Source organism: Coturnix japonica, chromosome 13 (assembly GCF_054131305.1).
Source record: "Coturnix japonica strain WE chromosome 13, WE-NBRP24, whole genome shotgun sequence".
Classification (NCBI taxonomy): domain Eukaryota; kingdom Metazoa; phylum Chordata; class Aves; order Galliformes; family Phasianidae; genus Coturnix; species Coturnix japonica.
Window position 1 is genome coordinate 18,165,131 of NC_140675.1, and position 20,645 is coordinate 18,185,775.

Consider the following 20,645-nt stretch of genomic DNA (forward strand, 5'->3'; position numbering starts at 1 on the left):
TCAAGGCTCACAAGGAGCAAGGGCGTGCAACCAACTGGGTCAGACAAATGAACCCATTCGCACAGCTGGCAAAGAAGTCTGCCCGAGCGTAGCTAATGTGCTGGGGTAGGAATATTTGAGCAGGTGTAATTATACTAATGATTTATTGAATGTTTGATTAATTGGAAATTAAGTGAATGCACAGTGGCAGAATTGTCATAGCTAATTGTTCAGATGTTTGGTTAAAAAGTGCTCAAACTGCCTTCAGAAAGACAATTAACAACATCTTAAATCATAGAAATGAATTACCTATGTAGAATTATCTGATGCAAAGGTACGCTTGCACATAAACAAAAAAACTGAACAAACCATTCTCACAAGGAGTGAAATCATAAACATATTAATGTCCCATCTACCTCATATTGCTAAGGAAAGCAAAGGAATAAGTGGTCCTTGTGACTGTGAGAAGTAACACAGAGGAAAAAGCTCTAAGTCCAGAAACATCAGGAAAAGGCTCCCATAGAAACGAATCATCAACTGTTAACAAACACAAGTTCAAGATTTTATGCTTCAAATGCGTGTTATTTTAGAGTAACTTAGTAAAGAATGTTTACTATTGTCTTGTTCATTTCTCAATGAATGGTTCAGAATCCACAAAAACAGGGTTCTGACATTTCTTCTTCATCGTGCGTTCACTGATCACAAGTCAACCCCAATTTAAAACAACTTTGAATGCTAGAATTGCAAGCTCAGCTTGGTATGTGAAACCTAGTTGTGTCCTGGCACATCCCGACCTATCATTACCATCTGGATCCAAAATCTGTCATGCAGTAGCTTCTTGATAACATAGCTAATGGAATCAAGTAAAATCTCTTTATAACAGAGACGTTATGAAAAGGCTAACATTATATAATGCAACTCTGGAATCAGAACATGCAAATGAGTAGTCAGACTACAGTTGGTAATTATCAGACAATAGGTTTACTATTCTTATCGTTCCCATTATTCGGCAAGGCCGTTAAGAAAATTTTAGAAGAGAACAGTAAGCCCCCAGTTGGGAACATAATATTTCTTAAGAAGTTCAATAAAAAAAACTACACATAGACTTTACTATTAAACTGAGCATTTTAAGCAAGCTTGTCAGGGCACAGATCAGGAGACCAGAGGCACACTGCAAACCCAAGATAAAATCAGGGCCGGTAATTTTGTACTGTGCTGGAAGATAGAGGGTTTTTTATGTACGGGATACTGGTAGAAGTTCTGAAAGGGCATATCACTGGGGACACTATCCTGCTTGAACACTTCTGCTTGAGTTAAAGCACGTTACGCGTGATAGCTAAACCACAGTTACATAAACAAGCTACTTTCTACACTAAGCTAGATTTTGGTTTTGAAGTAATCTCTATATGGGTGAAACACTTTATTCATAGAAAGCAAATAGCTGTCTGTAATTACTATTCACAGCCGTGACTTAAGAGGACCTAACTGCTGCTCTTTGAAGATCCTGATAGCAAATCACGATGACTGTTGTCCCATATGAACCATGTCATAATGTAAGCCACATGTTTCTAGTTTAAGCACAGAGTTGTAATGATAAAAATTAAAAACTATGTTTCGTACATTTACTCTCAACAAGCAGGACCGTTGTTCTACCTACTGCTCTTTCTCATTAAGATGAGAAAGAGCTTAGCCCTAAGAGCTCCCTGAGACTGACAAAAGCCACAGGCCCGGAGAGAGATCAAGTGAGCTACTTTATTACTTGTACACATGCTCTCAATTTGAGTATCTCCTTCAATAATACTTGAAAACACTTCATACTGCAACCACAATAAAATGGATGCCACTTGACAGAGTCAAACACAGAGCAAGTCTATAACATCATACTGCTCCTCCTTTCCCACTTAGTAGCAGAATCCTCTGATTCTCATTAACTGAACAGCTTAATTAAAATAAAATTAGCACTCTTTGCCTTCCCTGCTGTCCTCCCTACTGTGAAAACCTACTGGTATTCCAACTTCTAATTACCAAATTGACTTACTTAAAAATGTGTTCTTTGAACTTCCATTTATCATTTTTTTGTTCTCCTGACAGTTTCACATTTTGCCACTTCAACAAACATCACCCTTTCAACCACACTAAATATATAACTAAAAAGACCATTCATGAGCTCCAAGCCATCTATCTCATGATAAGGCCATGAAGGAAACAAATTTAAAAACAACCAGGTCCAAACCAAACTTTACTTAAAAGAGATATAAATAAATTATCAAGAAAACCCGCTACGTGCTCTGCCAAGATTTAAAATAAACAAATACTAACCTTAGAGGTGCTTTTTGAGATAAAGAATTCTATTCACAGGAAGCTGTAGTGAAAGTAAGGATATTCAGATAATTGTTGTAAACACGTATGATTAATTCCACTTCTGTTTGCAAAATCTCAACAGATTTGAATAGGTCTTACATTGGAACCATTTACCACACACTATTAACATATAATCTCTACTCATATTAACTAGCATTGTTTTGTGCAAACTTTGCAGAAAGCCTCTAAGACAAATGTATTTATAACCAAAAGAATACTGTAAGGAACAGCTGTTTCTTCAGCATTCTTCATTGGTTAGAAGGCCTGAATCCATTATCTGCTATGTAAAACAGTAGAATGCACATACATATTGCTGAAGTACTTCAGTATTTCAGGGAAAAAATAAAATCATTTCATCACTGCAGACATACTTCTCAATGTAAGTATTTTCAGTTTTACAATGAAAAAGAGTAATGTGCATGATCTATTAACTTTCCTTTTGAGGGATATTCCATACTTCATTTTCACTTTTCAATTCAATTTCTTGTTATTTATACCATTAACATATGCTACATACAGCTGCAACTGCATCAACACAGATTGAGAGTCTGAAATCATAGAGGCAAACAAAAAATCCTTTTTATGCATCTCAGATATCTAATTTAATTAGTAACTCAATTGCATAAACAACATACAATATTATCTTATAATTATGTATTATAATACCTAATATTAAATACATAGTATTGTATGTTGTTCATACAGTTTAGTTAGTAATTAAATTGTGATGGAGAACACATGGATTCCACAACCCATGCAATGTTATTGTTTTTGATACGTGTACAGTAGATGGCAGATCTCCATGAAAGAAGCAACAAAAAACTATAGCAGTAGTTGCAGGGAAGATGCTATAGCAATTCCACTGTTTTTCCTTTCTGTTTAAGAGAGGTGCCAAGGAGACTTTAAGTAAACTAGAAATTAGTGATGGAATTGCTGCACAGCTCTTCAGATATTACTGCTCAGAGAATCCTAGCGCCAGTCATTGTAGAGATGAGGGCCTGCCACTTGCCACCAGGCAGAAAGGTTTCATTAACTCACCCAAAGGATTCATTCTTTATCGTGTTTTTGACATTTACAGAACATTTTTCATTTTCCATTACCTCAAGGAAAAACAAGAGGGGAAAGAATAAAGGATCTTTCATTTGCCAAACCATCATTTAAAGCTGGTTTCATTAACGTTTATAATTTCAGTCATTTTTTATTTAGTACAGTATTATAATCAATAGCAATTTTTAGGATTTTTTGGTTTATTTAGGAAACCATTAGGAAGCAACATCCTCTATGTTTCATGTTATATAAACACACTCAGAAAAGGAAAACACTCATCCCTTCTTACATCAGTCCTGGCATTTCCTTTCAGCATCTGCAGGGCTAACACCTTTGCAAGTGTAAATACATTACAGTAACATCAGTTGACAGCATGATATGGATACTATACATATGACACATTAAAAATGAAGTGAAAGACTGGCTTGAGATAAGTAACTTAAAAAATGCTAACAATTTTATTATGCAAAATGCTAACAAAAAAAATTAAGTGACAGTGCACCAAATCAGGATACGATACATGGAATCAGGAGCAAAAGTTACTGGGGAGTTCCATCAGATCTAAAACAGGACAAAATAAAAATACAGGCTTATGTCAAGGATGAACAAGGCTTATAATGATTTAGAAGTTGTTATGAAATTGGGTTGCTGTGGAGGAAAACAAGAAACCAAAACAAAACCCTCCTTTAAAAATTGATTTACTAAGTAAATGCCTTAATTCTTATTTTTTAAGCTTACACTGCCACCTTCTGGTTATGTAAGCTATTTCATCCAGAACCTGCCAAAATTGGTCACCTTTAAGGCTAAAACTGACCAAGTCTTAGCAGTATGCACAACTCTTAATAGATTATATGAAGAGATTTGTAGTCCTTACACAAGAACTACTCTTTTAAAGGAAAGATCAAACTTAATGAGTGAGATCTTCTGAAACATAATCAAATTTGAGTAGGTTTTAAACACAGATGAAAATAAAAGGCCGGTTAAGAACACTAATATTTACAAGAACACCCCCTTATAAAGCAAATATTATGTCACCGGGCTTTTCAAACCAGTTTTGAAAAGGCAAGAATTGGATGTGAAAGAGGGGAGTATTTTGATAGGTGTTACTAAGTCTATTAGCATACAGAATAACTTGCCCCTAGTTCTGATCTGACTGGATATTTATTATCTGTGCTAGACTGTAATACACCGCATATACTGCTCTTTGCTTCCAATGAAGAAGGTAAGCAAGCCACATTTCAAGAGGGAGAGCCCCAAAATAAAAGCTGATATCCCTTGAGAGCCTTTGTATTTACATTCTTATGAAGAAGCAGATCTTCTAAAAGGCACTTTATTTCAAATACAATTTTTACCTATATTAACTATATTAAAAGTTTTGGACCCAATAACCTTCAGACATAGTAGCAATAACCAATATTTGCATTGGGTTCAGCTGAGGCTATAAACCAACACAGGCCTCTGTCTGCCTTGCTTTCCTAAGATGAAATTGAATGCTTTTCATTCCGTGCTATAAGATGAAGTCCCACAGGACTCATAGCTATTCCCAAGGCAGTAATTTAAATAGAGAAGCCTTACTCAATTGATCTTAATTATTTCAATGGGCATAGCAAGTACTGCACGTATGTGAAGGCACATGAAAATCCTTAGTATTTCCAGTATCCTTGTGAGTTATACAGAGTAAATCAATCCAGTTTTTCCCAGACTGATACCTCTATCATATAAGAAATTACAGTTCTCTAGACTATCTGCGTAATCAGGAGTAAGCCTTAAAACTGACTTGTTAAGGGCATGATTTTATTTACTTACAATAAATCACGTGGAATATCAGGAACAAATTCTCAGACTCCATGGCAAGGCTGATCTCAAATCACAGTGTTTTTATTTATTCATTAATGAGGAGGGTAAGGAAGCACTGGCACAGGCTGCCCAGAGGTGGGGGCGTACCCCATCCCTGCAGACACCCAGAAGTCAGGCAAAACAATCTTTGATGAAATAGATTTTCATGAAAGTGCAAGTGTTCCTTACTAGATTTCGGGCAATCCATCAAAATATATATTAATAATAGTAATAAATTGCCATGTTCTATCAGTTCTCGATACTTTTGAGCAACTTATCTAAATTTGAGAGTTGCAACTTGAATAGGATTCATATCATCATTATCCAGAAAAATATAAACAAGCACTTCTGTATGTTAGTCTGCTAGCAGAAAACAGAGCTTTCATACTTTGAAATCAGAATTCTTCTTTCAATACTTAGAATGTATTTTAAGACATAACCCCTGAATGCTTTCAGAAGCTGTTATATGGCATGCATTCCATCACCACCTCTCCCACAGCAGCTATTTCAGTACTGCCTTGGGTGTCCTATTTCAGTATTCGAGCACCTAGGATAAATTGCAGAACCCCAGGATTTTTCTGACCTCAATCAACAGCAAGAAATTTTCAGCTGAATTGTGCAAAACTGCTATGATTACATAAGTCATTTCTGAACAGGGTATGGTTTAGATATAAACCATAAAGTCTATCAATCATATATCACATACAGACACTAAAACATACCTGTTTAAGAAAAATGAGGAAAAAAAGGATTAAGTTTACTTTTCCCCCCTAAAATTCATCAACGGGATTTTAGAGATGATAGAAGTGCATAGATCCTAATTTCCAAACAGAGATGTACATTTAAACCTAAGCCTCATAATCGCAGAGTTCAGAGGAAAGTAGACTGTGCTGCGATTATTGAACAAGTCAGTTCTAAGGTAACTGAACTATAAACCAACCAACACCAGAAGTCTAGGCAGCTGTAGAAAGCAATGTACTGCTACAGCAAAAAGATTTACCTGGAATGAGATCCAAAAAACAAAACAACAAACATGACTAACTAGAATCAATGGAAAATGAATTGGATTACTGAATAGAAGTGTATTATTGCATGCGTTCCAGGTAATAGAGACAGCAGGTATAAAAAAAAGACTTCCACATCCATCTCCCCTTTTATCATTCAATCATAGCAATCCCATTAATCAGGTTGGATTACTTCCCAGGTATTAATTTAGCAAACAATAGTCTGACCCATTCTGTCCCCCTCAAATATGATGAAAGCAATCTGCCACTGATAATCTAGCCACACATGTACACCTGGAAAGCCATCTAAACAATTTACACCTAAACAGCGGGAAAAGACCAAACTCAACAAATGAAATTGAGCTTTCCCTCTTCTTTTATATTCTGTAAAATCACCCTCTGCTTCTCAAGAAAGTGCTGAAACATTAGAAGTTGAAGGAGTCATGGACTCCTTTCCACAAGACATGCAGCATTTCTTTCTGTCTGTACACACAAACAAAAGATTACTGGCATGTACACATTTGGAAGCATAGCTTTCTCACTAGTCTCACTCATTCCAGTTCCCCTACATCTCTTGTTTTCCACTAGAAATGAAGCAGTTTGACAGCATATCAGGTACACCATTAAATTATTAGAAAGCAACTGTAATCTCCTGAATAGCACTGTTTGTGTGCTTATTACAACAGGAGCTCTGTTACAAGGGCTTAAATTACAAAAGAACTCCGTTCCCCAAATTTTACCTGCAGAAAAATCTAACCTCCAGACCCTCACCTCACCCATAAGCCTCTTTGAGGAAACGTCATGAAAATGTAATGCCTTCCTAACACTTCTGTAGTCAACAGAGGCTTACTTCTCACCGCAAGGAAAATTAAAGTGCAGTGTAGAAACACTTATATGGCTACGCACAGATGGCCAGCCATATGTTTTCAGCCAGGAAAAAAGGAAAAGTTTAATACTTTTAAAAATATACTTTCTTTTAAAGTGCATTTACTTCCAAAAACTGAGGTTTGAATATGGAAAACTAACATTTCTGAGTCCCACGTATTTCAGAATACAAACCCCAGGCTGACTATGTAGGCATACAGATATAAGGAAAAATAACTTATTTTATGGCTCCTCTGTTTTCTCTAAGAAGCACCATTTCCTAATATTTTGAATTAACAATAAAAGCTGCTTATTTATTAATTTTATCTTTTAAAGAACTTGAAAAGACAAGTTAGCAAGTGTTCCATTAGCGGTGTTCTGCTAAGTTTAATCAGTTAATGTGCAATCTGTGTATCACTTCATACATGAAATGCTGTCCTGCAATTTTTAAGGAAAGAAAATTAAAACGCATTGCCTAGAACTTGGGAATAGAAAATTAATGGAATGTATCTCTGTACCTCAGTTTAATGAAACAACATCTGCGAGATTGCTTGTCTAATACAAAAAGCACATCAACAAGCCTGATGCGTAACAGAAGAAAAGTATTATCTATATTTTCAAAACGTTACCATCTGGGGATGTTATGCAAGAATAAATACCCTATTGGATCGATTCACTGATTCTCTGTGAACACTAACACTCTAAGTGGCTTCCCACAGCGGCCTCATTATCTGAAGTCCTCTTAGGAGTTGCTCTGCAACCTATTTTGGTTCCGTAACCCATCAAATGCTGACCTATTCCATTCCTGTCATCATGACTAGATTCCACCTCGCTTAATGAACCAGCCATACTTGTTTCAAAGTACAACACAGTACACAGCACATCCCTCCAACCTGGGGAGCACACAGCAGGTTTGCTAGGGGTGCAGGGCACCCTATGTGGTGTGACCAGAGGCCACGGAACGGTTCTGGCAGGCTGGAGGACCACAGCTCTCTGGATTACACACCACCCTGTGCACTGCTGCAAGAGTCTGCTTTCACCACAACTGCAAAATCACTGCTCCAGCTGCTGAAGTATCTCTTCCCTCCCTCCCCCCCCAGTGAAAGCTGCTCTTTCACTGACCTCTGTGCAGGGCTGTTTCTCTCATATTCTCTCACTCCTCTCTCTCAGCTGCCATACAACAGTTTTTGCCCTTTCTTAGATATCCTTTCAAATAGAAACATCCGTTGGCTCAGCTTCAGCCAGCTGAGTAGCAATCTGCCTTAGCTGGTATTCTAACATAATAAACATACCATACACATTCCTTATGTGTATTCAGCATGAGTAAAAGTCATAAAGCCGAACACATTAACACTTCAGTGGGAGGTCAAATTATTGTTTTGGCACTTGTATCAAGTCTGTCATTTCAATTCCACTTTATCAAATTACGGATTGCTCGATACAGTTGGATGAAAAGGAAAGACAGACACACACAAGCAATTGTCATCACTTCAGTTGTGAAATTCCATAATTGCATGTCAGTGACAGAAAGAACAAGAGAGCAGTAATAGGACTGCCATTATGATCATTCAAATGCTGTGGAACCTTCCAACAAGGCTTTGCACTGTGACAATCTACATGCCAGGAAATTGACTGGATTTCTGACTATTTCCTTTCTTCAGTGTTTCCTATACTTATTAAGCCAACCAACACTGCACATTAGGTTCTAAGGCAAGCTTCGGCTGTCCATATTTCTATAACTAACGTTTCTATTTGCAAAGAACATAAACTAAGACAAGGAAATGGAGGATCCTTAGATTTTAAAGATACTACTAAAAATATATTAAGAGTTACATAAAGAATTATACATTCTTACATAAAAATAACATAAAATTATACCTATGGAATTCAGAATACAGGTCTGATTCAACTCACTGTCTGATTTTGTAGTTATATGGAGAGCACAAAATCTAGAATTAAAAATATTACCAAGGGAGCCACAGATTTCGAGCAGCTTTTCTGCAAAAGAAAATAAGCCTGAGATTATTTCACCTTTCTGAAAAATTCCACCTCTGTGATGAAAACAACTCCAGGAATGTCATTCAAATCCAACTTAAGAGCTGAGATCTCAGTGGGAACTTTTGGCATACGGTGACAGGTAGACATTATCCGAACAGCTCGTTATTCTATCTCGTGCATCATTCCCACTTGTTTCCTCTACATTCTATCCTGTCATATGATGCTTCAATAATACTCTTATTTGTCCCACAGCTAAAGAGGCAGAAGAAATAGGAATTATTCGTTCACTCCAGCAGACACCAGGAGGTCCATTAGCATTGCATAAGATTCGACTGAATCTATACCCAAGCACAATTCATAGAACAGTCACCTAACATAATAAAGGCACTTGTATAGAACACCTTGATACAATACATTTGAGTCTGCAAGCCATACTCACCAAAAAATTCCATTTAAGGTGGGAAAAAATATACCCCAAACATTCCAAAATGATACAGATTGCATAATGTCCTCAAAAGGTAAAAAAAAAATAAGTAGATCCACAAGTACTAAACAGAAGAAGGGTTCACAACAAAAGGAAACAGCATTATAGTGATATCTTAAATGTATGCAGTTAAGCATCATGGACAGACTGACTCATAAGCTCTATTTGATACCATTATTAATTTCCACTCACATTAACTTAAAGAACAATGTTAAAGTAGTTCTTTTCCAACTAGGAAGACCAACTTTGCAGCCATCCCTCTGTCTTCCCTTCATCATTCTATCTCCATATATTTAACTTGAGCCATATAAATGTAAGTACTTTCCTTAAAAGTGTTTTTAATTTGTGAAGTGCCTGAAAATCCTCTGACAGATGGTACTAAAACCAAAATAATTTTATTTTTTTTTTCCTTCAAAATACATAAGGAAAGGCAGTGCTGCCTCTACCATATCCCACAGAAAGTAACAAGAGAGTGATGAAACGTTATGTCGCTACAGGGAAATTTTCTAACTTACTGACCTATCATGTTATTGACCTAATGCACACCCATTAAGTCTATTGCTCTCATAAAGCCTCTGCACTCTGAGCTCAAACCCGGTAAATTTTTAAGTCAAGATGCATCTCAAAAACGTTCTCTCCATGAGCTACTTCAAGAACAGAAAATGAAGCAAGATATCCTGGGTGACCTTCAGTTACCCAAGCTAATAACATAGCTGCTAGTTAATGGTCAGCATTTACTTTCCTGAAAGGAATACTGAAGAGACTGTCATTGCACATTACAGCAAATATGAGTCTATTACTAAAAAGAGTACACTGAAATCAAGCAAAAATGAAGAAACCGAATATGAAGAACAAAACATCCCAAGCACAGTGAAATCCAGATGCAACGAAATTACCCGGCACAGAACAGCCATTGCAAGTTAACTTTCCAGTCAGATTTCAGTGTCTCAAACAGTTCTCCATCTCAGAATAAAATAAAAAGGGAGGGTAGGACAGTACGAGGAAAATAACCCCATAGGAGAATGCTGGTTTCACAGCACTGGAGTGAATTTCTTTGATGACAAGGCAACAATTGGAGAGCAAAACAAAGTATTCCCTCATGTTCTGTTCAGACCTTAAAGGCAGGGTAGGACAGGGAGAAATACTGCTTTTTTCCTCTTGGTTCCCCTCCCCTCCCTCCCCTCCATACTTTTGAAGACTCCTGTTCAATTCAAGTCCCATACAGCAAATCTTTTCCACATGTTTAAGACCAAAGATATGAAGTCAGAATAAACAAAAGACTGGGAAAATATTTGGGGGGGGGGGAGGGGGGGAATGCGTTTTTCAGCTATTGAAAAATGATTAAACTGTTATAAGAACAACTGAAAAACTACTGTTTTGCATACTAGCAATCTTAAAGTGATGCTGAGACTGGAGTTCATCTGTATCCAAAGGATGAGAAGATCACGAAGGAATAATACCAGTTGATTACCACAGACCACTGGCTATTTGTCAGCTGTCATTTTAAAACTTGAAGACTTCTAACCTCACAGAAAAAAAAAGAAAAAAAAAAAAGAAAAGGTAGAATCTAACATAAAACATTCAGGAAAAGTAACAATTAAGAGATACACAGATCACAGACTTAACATCATTAAGGACATGAGATGACATTTTGACATTTGTAGAACAACAGAATTCAAAATAATAATTACTTGTACAAAATTTAAGTCTGCCTTCAGTCAAAACTTTATCAAAGGCTTCATACATTTCTACTTCAGAAAGCAGAGATTAAGGAGCATCATGAAGAAAGTTGGTAAGAAGAGGAAGGCACCTTGCAGACGTTTTGTTGTTAGCTTGGAAAATTTTTCATTAATTACTAATGATACAGTTCATTAGGAATATATTTCATTATGGAAGTGCAAATTATGAGATGCTAATTACGCATGTCTTAATTGCAGTAGTTTGTCTTGATTTCACCATAGATAAAAATAATTATTTACAATGTTCCAGGTTCTACAAATTACACTAAGCCCCTTATTTACAGTACCAACAGACACCTGCAATACAGTAAGCAATAAAAACACATTATTATTTAATAAAACTGATATGTTTTTCTTTGATTATCTCAGAACAGGCCGTTAGTAACCCATATCCCTGGACCGAAAAGCTGCCATTTCAGCTCAACAGAGGCTTCAGTTTTGAGACCAAACCTGAGACACGCCACGCAAGGATAGTTAATTACAACATTTATGTTCTTTCAATATGCTCCAACGAATTAAGGAAGTGAGGAGGACAACCAGACAACTCTTTATGCAAGTTCTTGCGTTTGCAAGCTAATTACACTCACATTTCAGTATCTTAATTGAATTCTTAGGATGTTTTTGTCTAACTCAATAATTTCCTCTTTGTTCCTGAAAATGCTGTAAATCATTGAAATTCTGCAGAACCTTCATCACATAACAAAAACAGTTTGTGCTCTCCTGCAATAACTTCAACAGCATAATATATGAGATTGTACAACAGTATTTAATACAATCTGAATTTCCATGGACAACTCAAGTGCATATGAGATTACATTGGTTTATCAAGTCTCTTTCATTTCCAGAAAGAATAATTGGGCTGCAATTAAGAGGAGCTGCTGAATATTCATAGAAAGGTGCAGTAGCCAAAAGAAGTCCATTGAAAGAGAAGAACTTCGGAAAGTTGAACCACAGAACTTGAATATTACACATTGTGGCACAGTTAAACTAATGCTAGAATAATCATAAAAACCCACTGTTTCAAAATGCAGCTTGAGAGCTAGAAAGCAGCCTTCTGCACCTCCTGTTTCTGAGTGCTTTTAATTCTCTTCTGAACCAGGAAGAGAAATCTTCTAACAAATTCATTCAATCTGGCAAAGCAGTTTTGTGCCTACTGAAGTAATAATACAACTACATCAGCAATGCTATTAGGGAACTTTAACACACATACATAAAACACCATAAAATAACTTAACATGGCTAAATTAAAAATAAATAAATAAATAAATAAAATACAATGAAACAGTAACTTACTGGAGCTGCCAAACATAAATGACATTAAAACAAGCCACTTACTTTTCTGTCCTCAGTTTCTACAGAGGAATTGCACTCCGCTCTAGTATCCTGAAAAGACAAAGAGAGAAGACACTGTTACAACACACATTCACAATGATGGGAAGAACTCAGGATTCAAGAAAAGGCATCCATGTTCAATGAGCAGGTAACTCAGCCTATTATATTTTACTGTATATTAACTATATACATATTATATATATTATATTTTTATATATATATTAATATTAACTATATTAACTATTAATAACCAGTACCCTAAAGGATAATATATTCAGTACTATGGCATTTTGAAAATTTAATGAACTTCATTGCAAACATTTGTGTTGTAAATGTAAAGGTAGGACTGATGCACTAGAAAAAAACAAACTGATTTCTATATGCCATAGCCAGTGCACAAGATAAAATTAAATCATCTTTGTAGTACAAGCTTTTTCTACATGCATCTTGATAAAATAGTCATTTACACTCTCCTTTACCATCAGTATTAAAAAGGAAATAAGTTAAAAGGTAAGGTAACTATCAGCTTAAGAGGAAATGTGAGATCTTCTATCTGTTGTCAGAAGTGCTGGTGAGGATTCTGAAGTCTACAATGTGTTACAAGTCCACATTTATAACCATGGACTACTGGATGTGTTGAAGACACTTGTGTCTGAATCTCACTGCAGTATGCAAGAATACTCAAGCACCTGTTTTATATGTACATCTACATGTTTATATTTATGTATGTGCACACATTTTGTACTTATGTTTACTTCAGGAATCAAGCAGTATCGAATCTAATGACATCCAAAACATTTTACTCTTATTCCTTTGGAATTTTGATTCTCACTGAACTGTCAGAGCTTTGAACAGTAGAGAACATATAACCTGCTAGAGAATACGTCCTTTTTATCTGTGGAAATATACAGAGCCAATTGTTATCACAGTTGATTGCCTGAAAGGCACTTATGTCTTCATCTTTTCCCTTTGTACAAGTAACTCCTGAAAACAGAATAAACTGAATATATTCCACATCATTAGACTGTACACAAGGTTAGTGACCTATTATATTTTTTCACTGTATTTAACTTTGCTTTTTCCATGGTGGCACACCCTGAAGCTCATTTTTCTCACATATTACAAATTCAGAGACTTCTGTTGATGAGGCCCTTTTTGTTGCTTTTGTTCAAAGAAAGTCCTTCCCCAGCCTTAAAGTGAACCTAGAACCATTCTCATCAAATTTTGAAGTCACCTGTTACATAAATCTCAAACTACAGATTTAAGGCTGACAGCCAATAGCAGCTCCCATTAAAAATGCAAGCAAATTAAATAAAGAAGCTGTGTTTCCTCAGCACCACGTCTATTCATCTTAAATATACTGATGCTATTTCAATATCAAAGACTTCTTACCTTAGCCATTTATTCATAAAATATTAAAAAAGGAATCATTTAATGAAATAAAATGAATCAAGGTTCCATGAAAAATTGTTTTCATTCTCAGCAAGATACATTAAAGACATTTTCGTGAGGCATATCCAATTCTCTGTCACTTTTCCAGACTATCTCCAGAGAAGCAATCTCTTATTTTAGTTAGTTTTACACCTCGCTTACAAACAAGTATCTCAAACACTCTTTACATTCAAAATATAAGCCAAGATTCAGGTAGCACTTGTGGAAAGTAGTACTCAAAAGTCTTCACTTTTTACTTGGTGTCACTGCATAACTGCCAGTTAAATTATAATATTATAAATACTCTGAGAGCTTGGGTATTGAGCACTGATTCAGCACAACAAAAGGTAATTAGTTATCTTGTCTGTTACTTTGAGTAGCAGGAAGGAAGCAAACCAAGGCTTTATGCAGCATATCAAGAGTTATTAAGGGGAAATACGACTCATAAGAGTCAAAGTACCGTAAGGGCCACGTATGATTAACAGCAGAACTGCAGTTACACTCAGCCTTTTTTGTTGGTATGGAGCTCTGAAAGGTAACCTTAAAATGTTCTTTCCAACATTTATCAGTTTTAGAATACTTCCTAATTAACAGACATAAAACATATGCTTGTACTGAGTATTACAGCTTCCCAGAGAAGGAGTTTTTTCTTTCAGTGCTAGTTTGCAGATAAACTAATGATTTATGTAAGTCAACAGCAAAATCTACTGGAAGGCCACAGTACAAAATACATCAGATGTGACATCTATTTCATTCCTGAGAAGGCTCCCTTCCTTCACCCTGATATTATATTTTTAATGTTCCACAGATGCTGAACTTTAATACGGTAGGCCCTAGGAAATCACATCCAGCACCTTCAACCTGTGTTCGCATAATAGAGGTGTTACTGAAGAGAAGTGAAAGAAAAGCCCTAGACAGCACAGATTATCTGTATTACTCTGGCAATCACACAATTATTTTACACATGTAAAATGTATAGTTTTACTTTCTGAACAGCAAAAAGCTGGATGCCCTCAAGCAACCACCAGCCATACTAACCCAAACAATAGCTGTGAATAGTTTGTATTATACTTCTTTCTTTTAGTTTGGTGTCTCCCTGCTATCCTTACCTCTTTCCACTACTTTCTTAGCAGTATAACACACGATAACCAAAACAAAACAGAAACAAGTTACACAAGCTAAGAAACTTCAAGAGTTACTTCAATTGCTAGTGTACTGCTTGTCCATTTGAAACGAATGGAATGCAGACAGCAGACAATTCCTGCATACACACACTGCTCCACTGGCCTGCATCAGAATGAAAGATGAAGAACGGGGGAATTCGAAGCACTACGCTGTTTTCTGTATGTAATATCACAAACGGTCAGTAGGTGGAAGCAAATAACCTCTTAAAATGGTGCTCAACTCCATGAAAAATACATCTACCGCACTGAGCAGGTTGCTCATCTATTACTTTATTGGTCAGCTTTTATTTATACACACCTTTCACTTTCCAACAAGAGCTAAATTAAATCCAGGCTTTGCTTCCTAACACTATTTTCCAACTCACTAAAATGCTGTAGAGATGAAAATTAGTTATAACAGAGGTGACGTTTTACACAGTAGAAGTGGTTCCTTCAAACAACACAAGCATATATACATTAACATTAAAGAATTAACATTAAAGAAAATTCTTTTTTTTTAATCCAGTTTAATCAAGATTCCTGTGCATAAATACTGAATAGCATCCAAGCTGCACCATCTAAAACAAAGTCAAACAGAGTCAGTGCAGCAGCTTCAAGTGCTAACAAATTGTATGCATCAAAACCAATTCTGATGGAGCACAAATGACATAGTTCCTGAATTGAGAAAGCATTCTTGAAGAATTACTTTCAACCCAAAGTAAGTGTAACTGCAGGCACTTCCCTTACAGTAAAGAGCTGGGAAAAATCATATTATAGGAGAAAAATGCATTTCTCCCCCTTTCTTTATATACTAGCTTAATACACTTTTATTTGATCTGTTAACGTTTTTGAATTACTTCTCACAAAATCTATTTAAAATTTATGATCCTAATATTCTGAGAGGCTGTATTTTTCCTTTAAAAAACAAAAGTGAATTCTGAAGCACGGAGGAAAAATAAATCCACACCATCCCCACGGAGCTTTAATTTTAGCAACTACTCCTCTCTGTCCCGCTCTTCTTTAAACCAAAATGGGAGTATAAAACAGACAGACAAGTGATACATGCTTCCTATTTTGCTGTTCAGATACCCATTAGCGATAACTACAATAAAACACATGAACAGTGGAGATCAGGTACTCACTGAATTGTGAAATCCAATGCTCTTTACAAAGTGGGAAAAGTAAAATCAATTTAAAAAGTCTGTGCCTAAACTAACAGTACTTTATACAGTACATCAGATCGGCAATCTAAACACCCATGAGATATTGTTTTCTTTATCAAAACAAGAATCTTACTGGGGGTAGCTGTCATTGACAATTGTTGTATTTTGCAGCTAATTATTAAATCATTATAAAAAACATCACTGTTTTAAGGTAAATAGGCAAAAGTTTTTCTCTTAACAAATCATGCTGCCTAAATAAACGAATAAAACTGATACTGAACAGAATCAGAGAGTTTCCTTAGCGTTTCCTTAGTTGGTTCCTGGCCAATTAACCAGCTCCTGCGTTTACTTATACAAAGGTATCAATTCCAAACAATCTCTCATAAAAGCCACACACTAATTAAGCTTGCAGCTCTCCTTGCTTTGAAAGCTATTGGAAAATTTCAGTGCTGCATGGTTAATTGTAATTTTAATAATAGTTCCAAATCAAATCGTATCACCACTATATTCAAGCGAGAAAGGAGAGATCCTATGATACTGCTGAGCAGTTTTAACTTTGTTACAGTGATCAATGCAAAGTACTACAACATTTCAACACAAAGCACACAGCATTAACGTGCACAGAAAACATCCCAGATTCTTTGGCAGAATAAAAATCAAATGGTTAAGTTCCTTTGTCAGATATGAAGAGCAGCATTTTCTAAAATAGCCATGTTTTAACCCATCGTTACCCAACACAGAGTGGTATCTTAAAAACACATTCACTAAGATCAGCAGTAAGCTCCTGAGGTTTCATCTGTAGGCACGCTTGGTGTTTTCAAACAGAGGAAGACTATTAGAACACCTAACCATCCTTTGGATTAAAATGCTTATATAAACGCTTCTGAAACACAAGGAAAAACGCTGCCATGATCAGCAATGACAGGACATCACCCAAGTATGGCAGTACCTTCTACTGAAGCATAGCTGGTGGTCTTTAAGACTAGTGCACAAGTATAACATTAGACAGGGAGACACGTTTTTGGGTTGTTGCTTCCTGTTGCCTTTTCTCTTAAGATTTGTGACAGTTCACAGATACAAAGGTTACCTTTAAAAACACTGCTTCACTTCAAAAATCCCTCTTGAACAACCTATTGACTCATTAAAGAAATATATCAAACCCCCCAGTAAAAATAATATTTCTACTACAACAGAGCAGAAGGTTGTCAGGATGACCAACATTAATAGCAGGAATAAATCCTGTTGCTTCCCTTTGGAATTCACAGTGCTTTACTGTCATGAGTGGAGAGACATTTAATTAAAGGAATTGATAATGAAGAACTTCAAAGTGAAATAATCTAAGCTTTCCTATCAGCTTTCTGCTGTGGTTCTGTGGCTTTCCATTCCCACTAAATATGAACCTCTTCTTCACCTCGTGAGAATTTTTGACTGCTGAAGCTAATTAAATGTGTGATTTCAGCATTGTTTTTAATACAATCAAGCAACAAATCTAAAACAGTGGCCAATTTTGCAATAAAATGCAGGAGATAATGATCACCATTTACAGTGCTCTTACTGATCTCAACGATTATTAATAATCTAAGGAAAAAGATACAATCTGCAAGGCTACATAATGATCATCAAATGAAATCATTTATTAAATTATTCCATATAGTTTATGATTTTTAGCAGTTTGTTAACCACACCAGGAAAAATCCACTTCTAGTCATGGTGTAATGATACAGAGTAAAGCCAACATCTGGTTGATACTCAGGAGCTTGAAATAACCTTCAGGAAAGCAGATCCAGCATGCAGTACGTGCACTGAGATTCAGTAACACAGCTACTGAATGAAATACTGCCTGTAATGGTCACATCAAAACACTAACATTTAGAACGTCATTTATAAACAAAGCTTCAAAGGAGCAATTTAGCCAGTGTCAAAATTAACAAAGACTCCAGAAGACCACAAGCAAACAGGCAAAGCACCCATCATCCCGTCCTGCCCTCACACCTGCAATCCTGGGGGCACAGCTTCAAAACGTGCCTGTTCCTCTGAAGGCTGCAACTAACCACGCTCTACATAACTCCCATCTGGCATCCTCAAACACAAAAATAGCTGTTCTCAGTTGTCACTCACAGCTACTACTTTATCAGCAACTGACTGCTGCTTTTAAAACAATCTGGAATGCCAAGGGAACTCCTCTGGAACAGTACAGGGAGAGCTCCCAACCAGCAGCTTCGTTTCTTTGTATGGAAGACCATATAAACAGAAAAAATAAACTTTTTACTCTAAATCTGACTAGGAAAGTATCCTGGGTTTCTTAAGCACAACCCAGTAACCATATCAAAGTTACCCTAACATAAATAATATCTAAAACCAATGTTTCAAATAAGATCTTATTCACCTCCAAAACTCCTTTCCCAGAGACATTCATTGAGAATTTCCGTACCCATTCTCAACATGATATTCCAGCTGTCAGTTTTCCCACGCTCTCAACTACAGCATTCTGTGAAGCACTATTTCTTCTTCTAAAAATCTTGAGTTTTACATTATGCCCCAAAAAGAGCTGTCAGCTTTTCCTTAAAGACTGAATAACAAGTCCTTGTACCGAAACTTAAAAATAATAATAAAAAACAAGAAATGCCAATAACCAGAAGTCCCAAGCCACATTTCTTTCCTATAGCAATCACGCAGTTTAAGTTGTGCACTTATTACTGACTATACATATTTAGAACATTGAAGTTCTGACTGACTTACATTTCAGTGTTTCAAGGTGCATTTTTTGTATCTACTTCAGAAAACGCCACGTTCACATCCTCCATGGAAATGTCAGCAATCAGGAGAATGTGGTGAGGCCTTGGATAAGTGCTGTGATATTTTTATAACTACCCCTTGGAGAGAAGTGATTTGTTGATGTGAAACTCACTAGCCAAAGCAATCAGCACGTCAAGGCTGCATACAAGGGGTTTCTGTACGTTCAGAGCCGCTAACAATGTGATGTGGTCCAGGCATGAGCGCATCCTACCAGTTGTCTATGAGACTGGAAAAGAGGATGAGGCCTTGAAGACTCAGATTAGTACATTCACCTTGGGCATAATTTCCGGCTTTCAACACAGTTGTGCGGAACACAAACAAAACAAACACTTCTTGGAAGTTACTTGGATATAAAAAGCAGCACAGAAGTCACAAAAGAAAGTTAGTTGGTGTTAGCAAACAGACTGTTGTGACTCGCACCGCTCTTACTACCTGCAGGACGCTAAGCTCTCAAAATATAACTCATATTCAGGAGTATTTAATATAAATAATCACCTCATACTTAGTGCTAGGTGAAAATTATGCTGAGGTTCTAAAACTAGCAGTTAAGTTACTGAAAATAAGTTAAAATAAGGATTTCCACAAAGCATAGTTTAGGCAGAACTTTCAGGTGAATACAAACAGAGCACAGTTCAGCAATTCTTCATATACTGTGGAAATATTTAAAAAAAAAAAAAAATCATTAGCACTAAGAAAAACTGTTTTGATAAAAAAAAATCTGATTAAATCCAATACTAAGTCATCAGAAGCCTAGCTAAGCTTTTTGCATGTAATTTACCAGAACTTGGTTAAACTCTTATAGCTATTATTTTTCTCATGAAAATAAAATAGAAAAAAAAGCTTTGCTACCAGTAAGATTTGAGCTTATTTCCTGGAAAGTAAAAAGCAGAGCTTTAAAAGACCTCTCGTACAAGTAAACAGCTGAACAGAAGCTCAGCTTGCTGACACTATTATAAATATTATTAATTCTTGTCAGTATGAGACAGTTAAATTTTTCCTCTGTTTCAAATAACTGAAAAACTGACAGTCAAAGTTACTCTACTTCATATCTCATTAAGGACAACATTCCCAATCTTTTAGTTGCTTAATAAAATATTTATACACCTTCTCATTAGCAAGAAGAAGTGTAATAAAAGAGGGACCCTGTCAGAACTGCAATCTAAAGACGTCCCATTCCAATTATTTTTCTTTGCAGATAGCGATAACCTCCAAGACTAACAAAACTCTAACTGCAAAAGCAAGGCAAAGAGGTCAAATCTGTTCCAAGGCTATCACTTCTTACTAAAGGTCAACTATTTTCCCTTGGCATACCAAGATCCAGGAGAGTGTATCTCTTACAAGAGAAAACAGATGAAGGTAAACAGATAAAACGTACACTTGCTTCGGAATTTTATATTAAAAAAATAATCAAATATGCATTTAACAAAGACATTGAGCTCCAGTGTTTT

The 20,645-nt window shown here is 36.1% G+C and overlaps 1 protein-coding gene across 21 annotated transcripts in view; it reads right to left on the bottom strand.

Moving 5' to 3' along the window:
• Nucleotides 1-20,645, bottom strand: part of RBFOX1 (RNA binding fox-1 homolog 1) — a 541,423-nt gene that overhangs the window by 364,114 nt on the left and 156,664 nt on the right. For all 21 annotated transcript variants that reach the window (XM_085514226.1, XM_085514212.1, XM_085514225.1 and 18 more), the window contains one exon: nucleotides 12,648-12,695. In XM_085514226.1, the coding sequence (XP_085370352.1) occupies nucleotides 12,648-12,695 (48 nt within the window). The remainder of the gene's footprint in view (nucleotides 1-12,647; nucleotides 12,696-20,645) is intronic.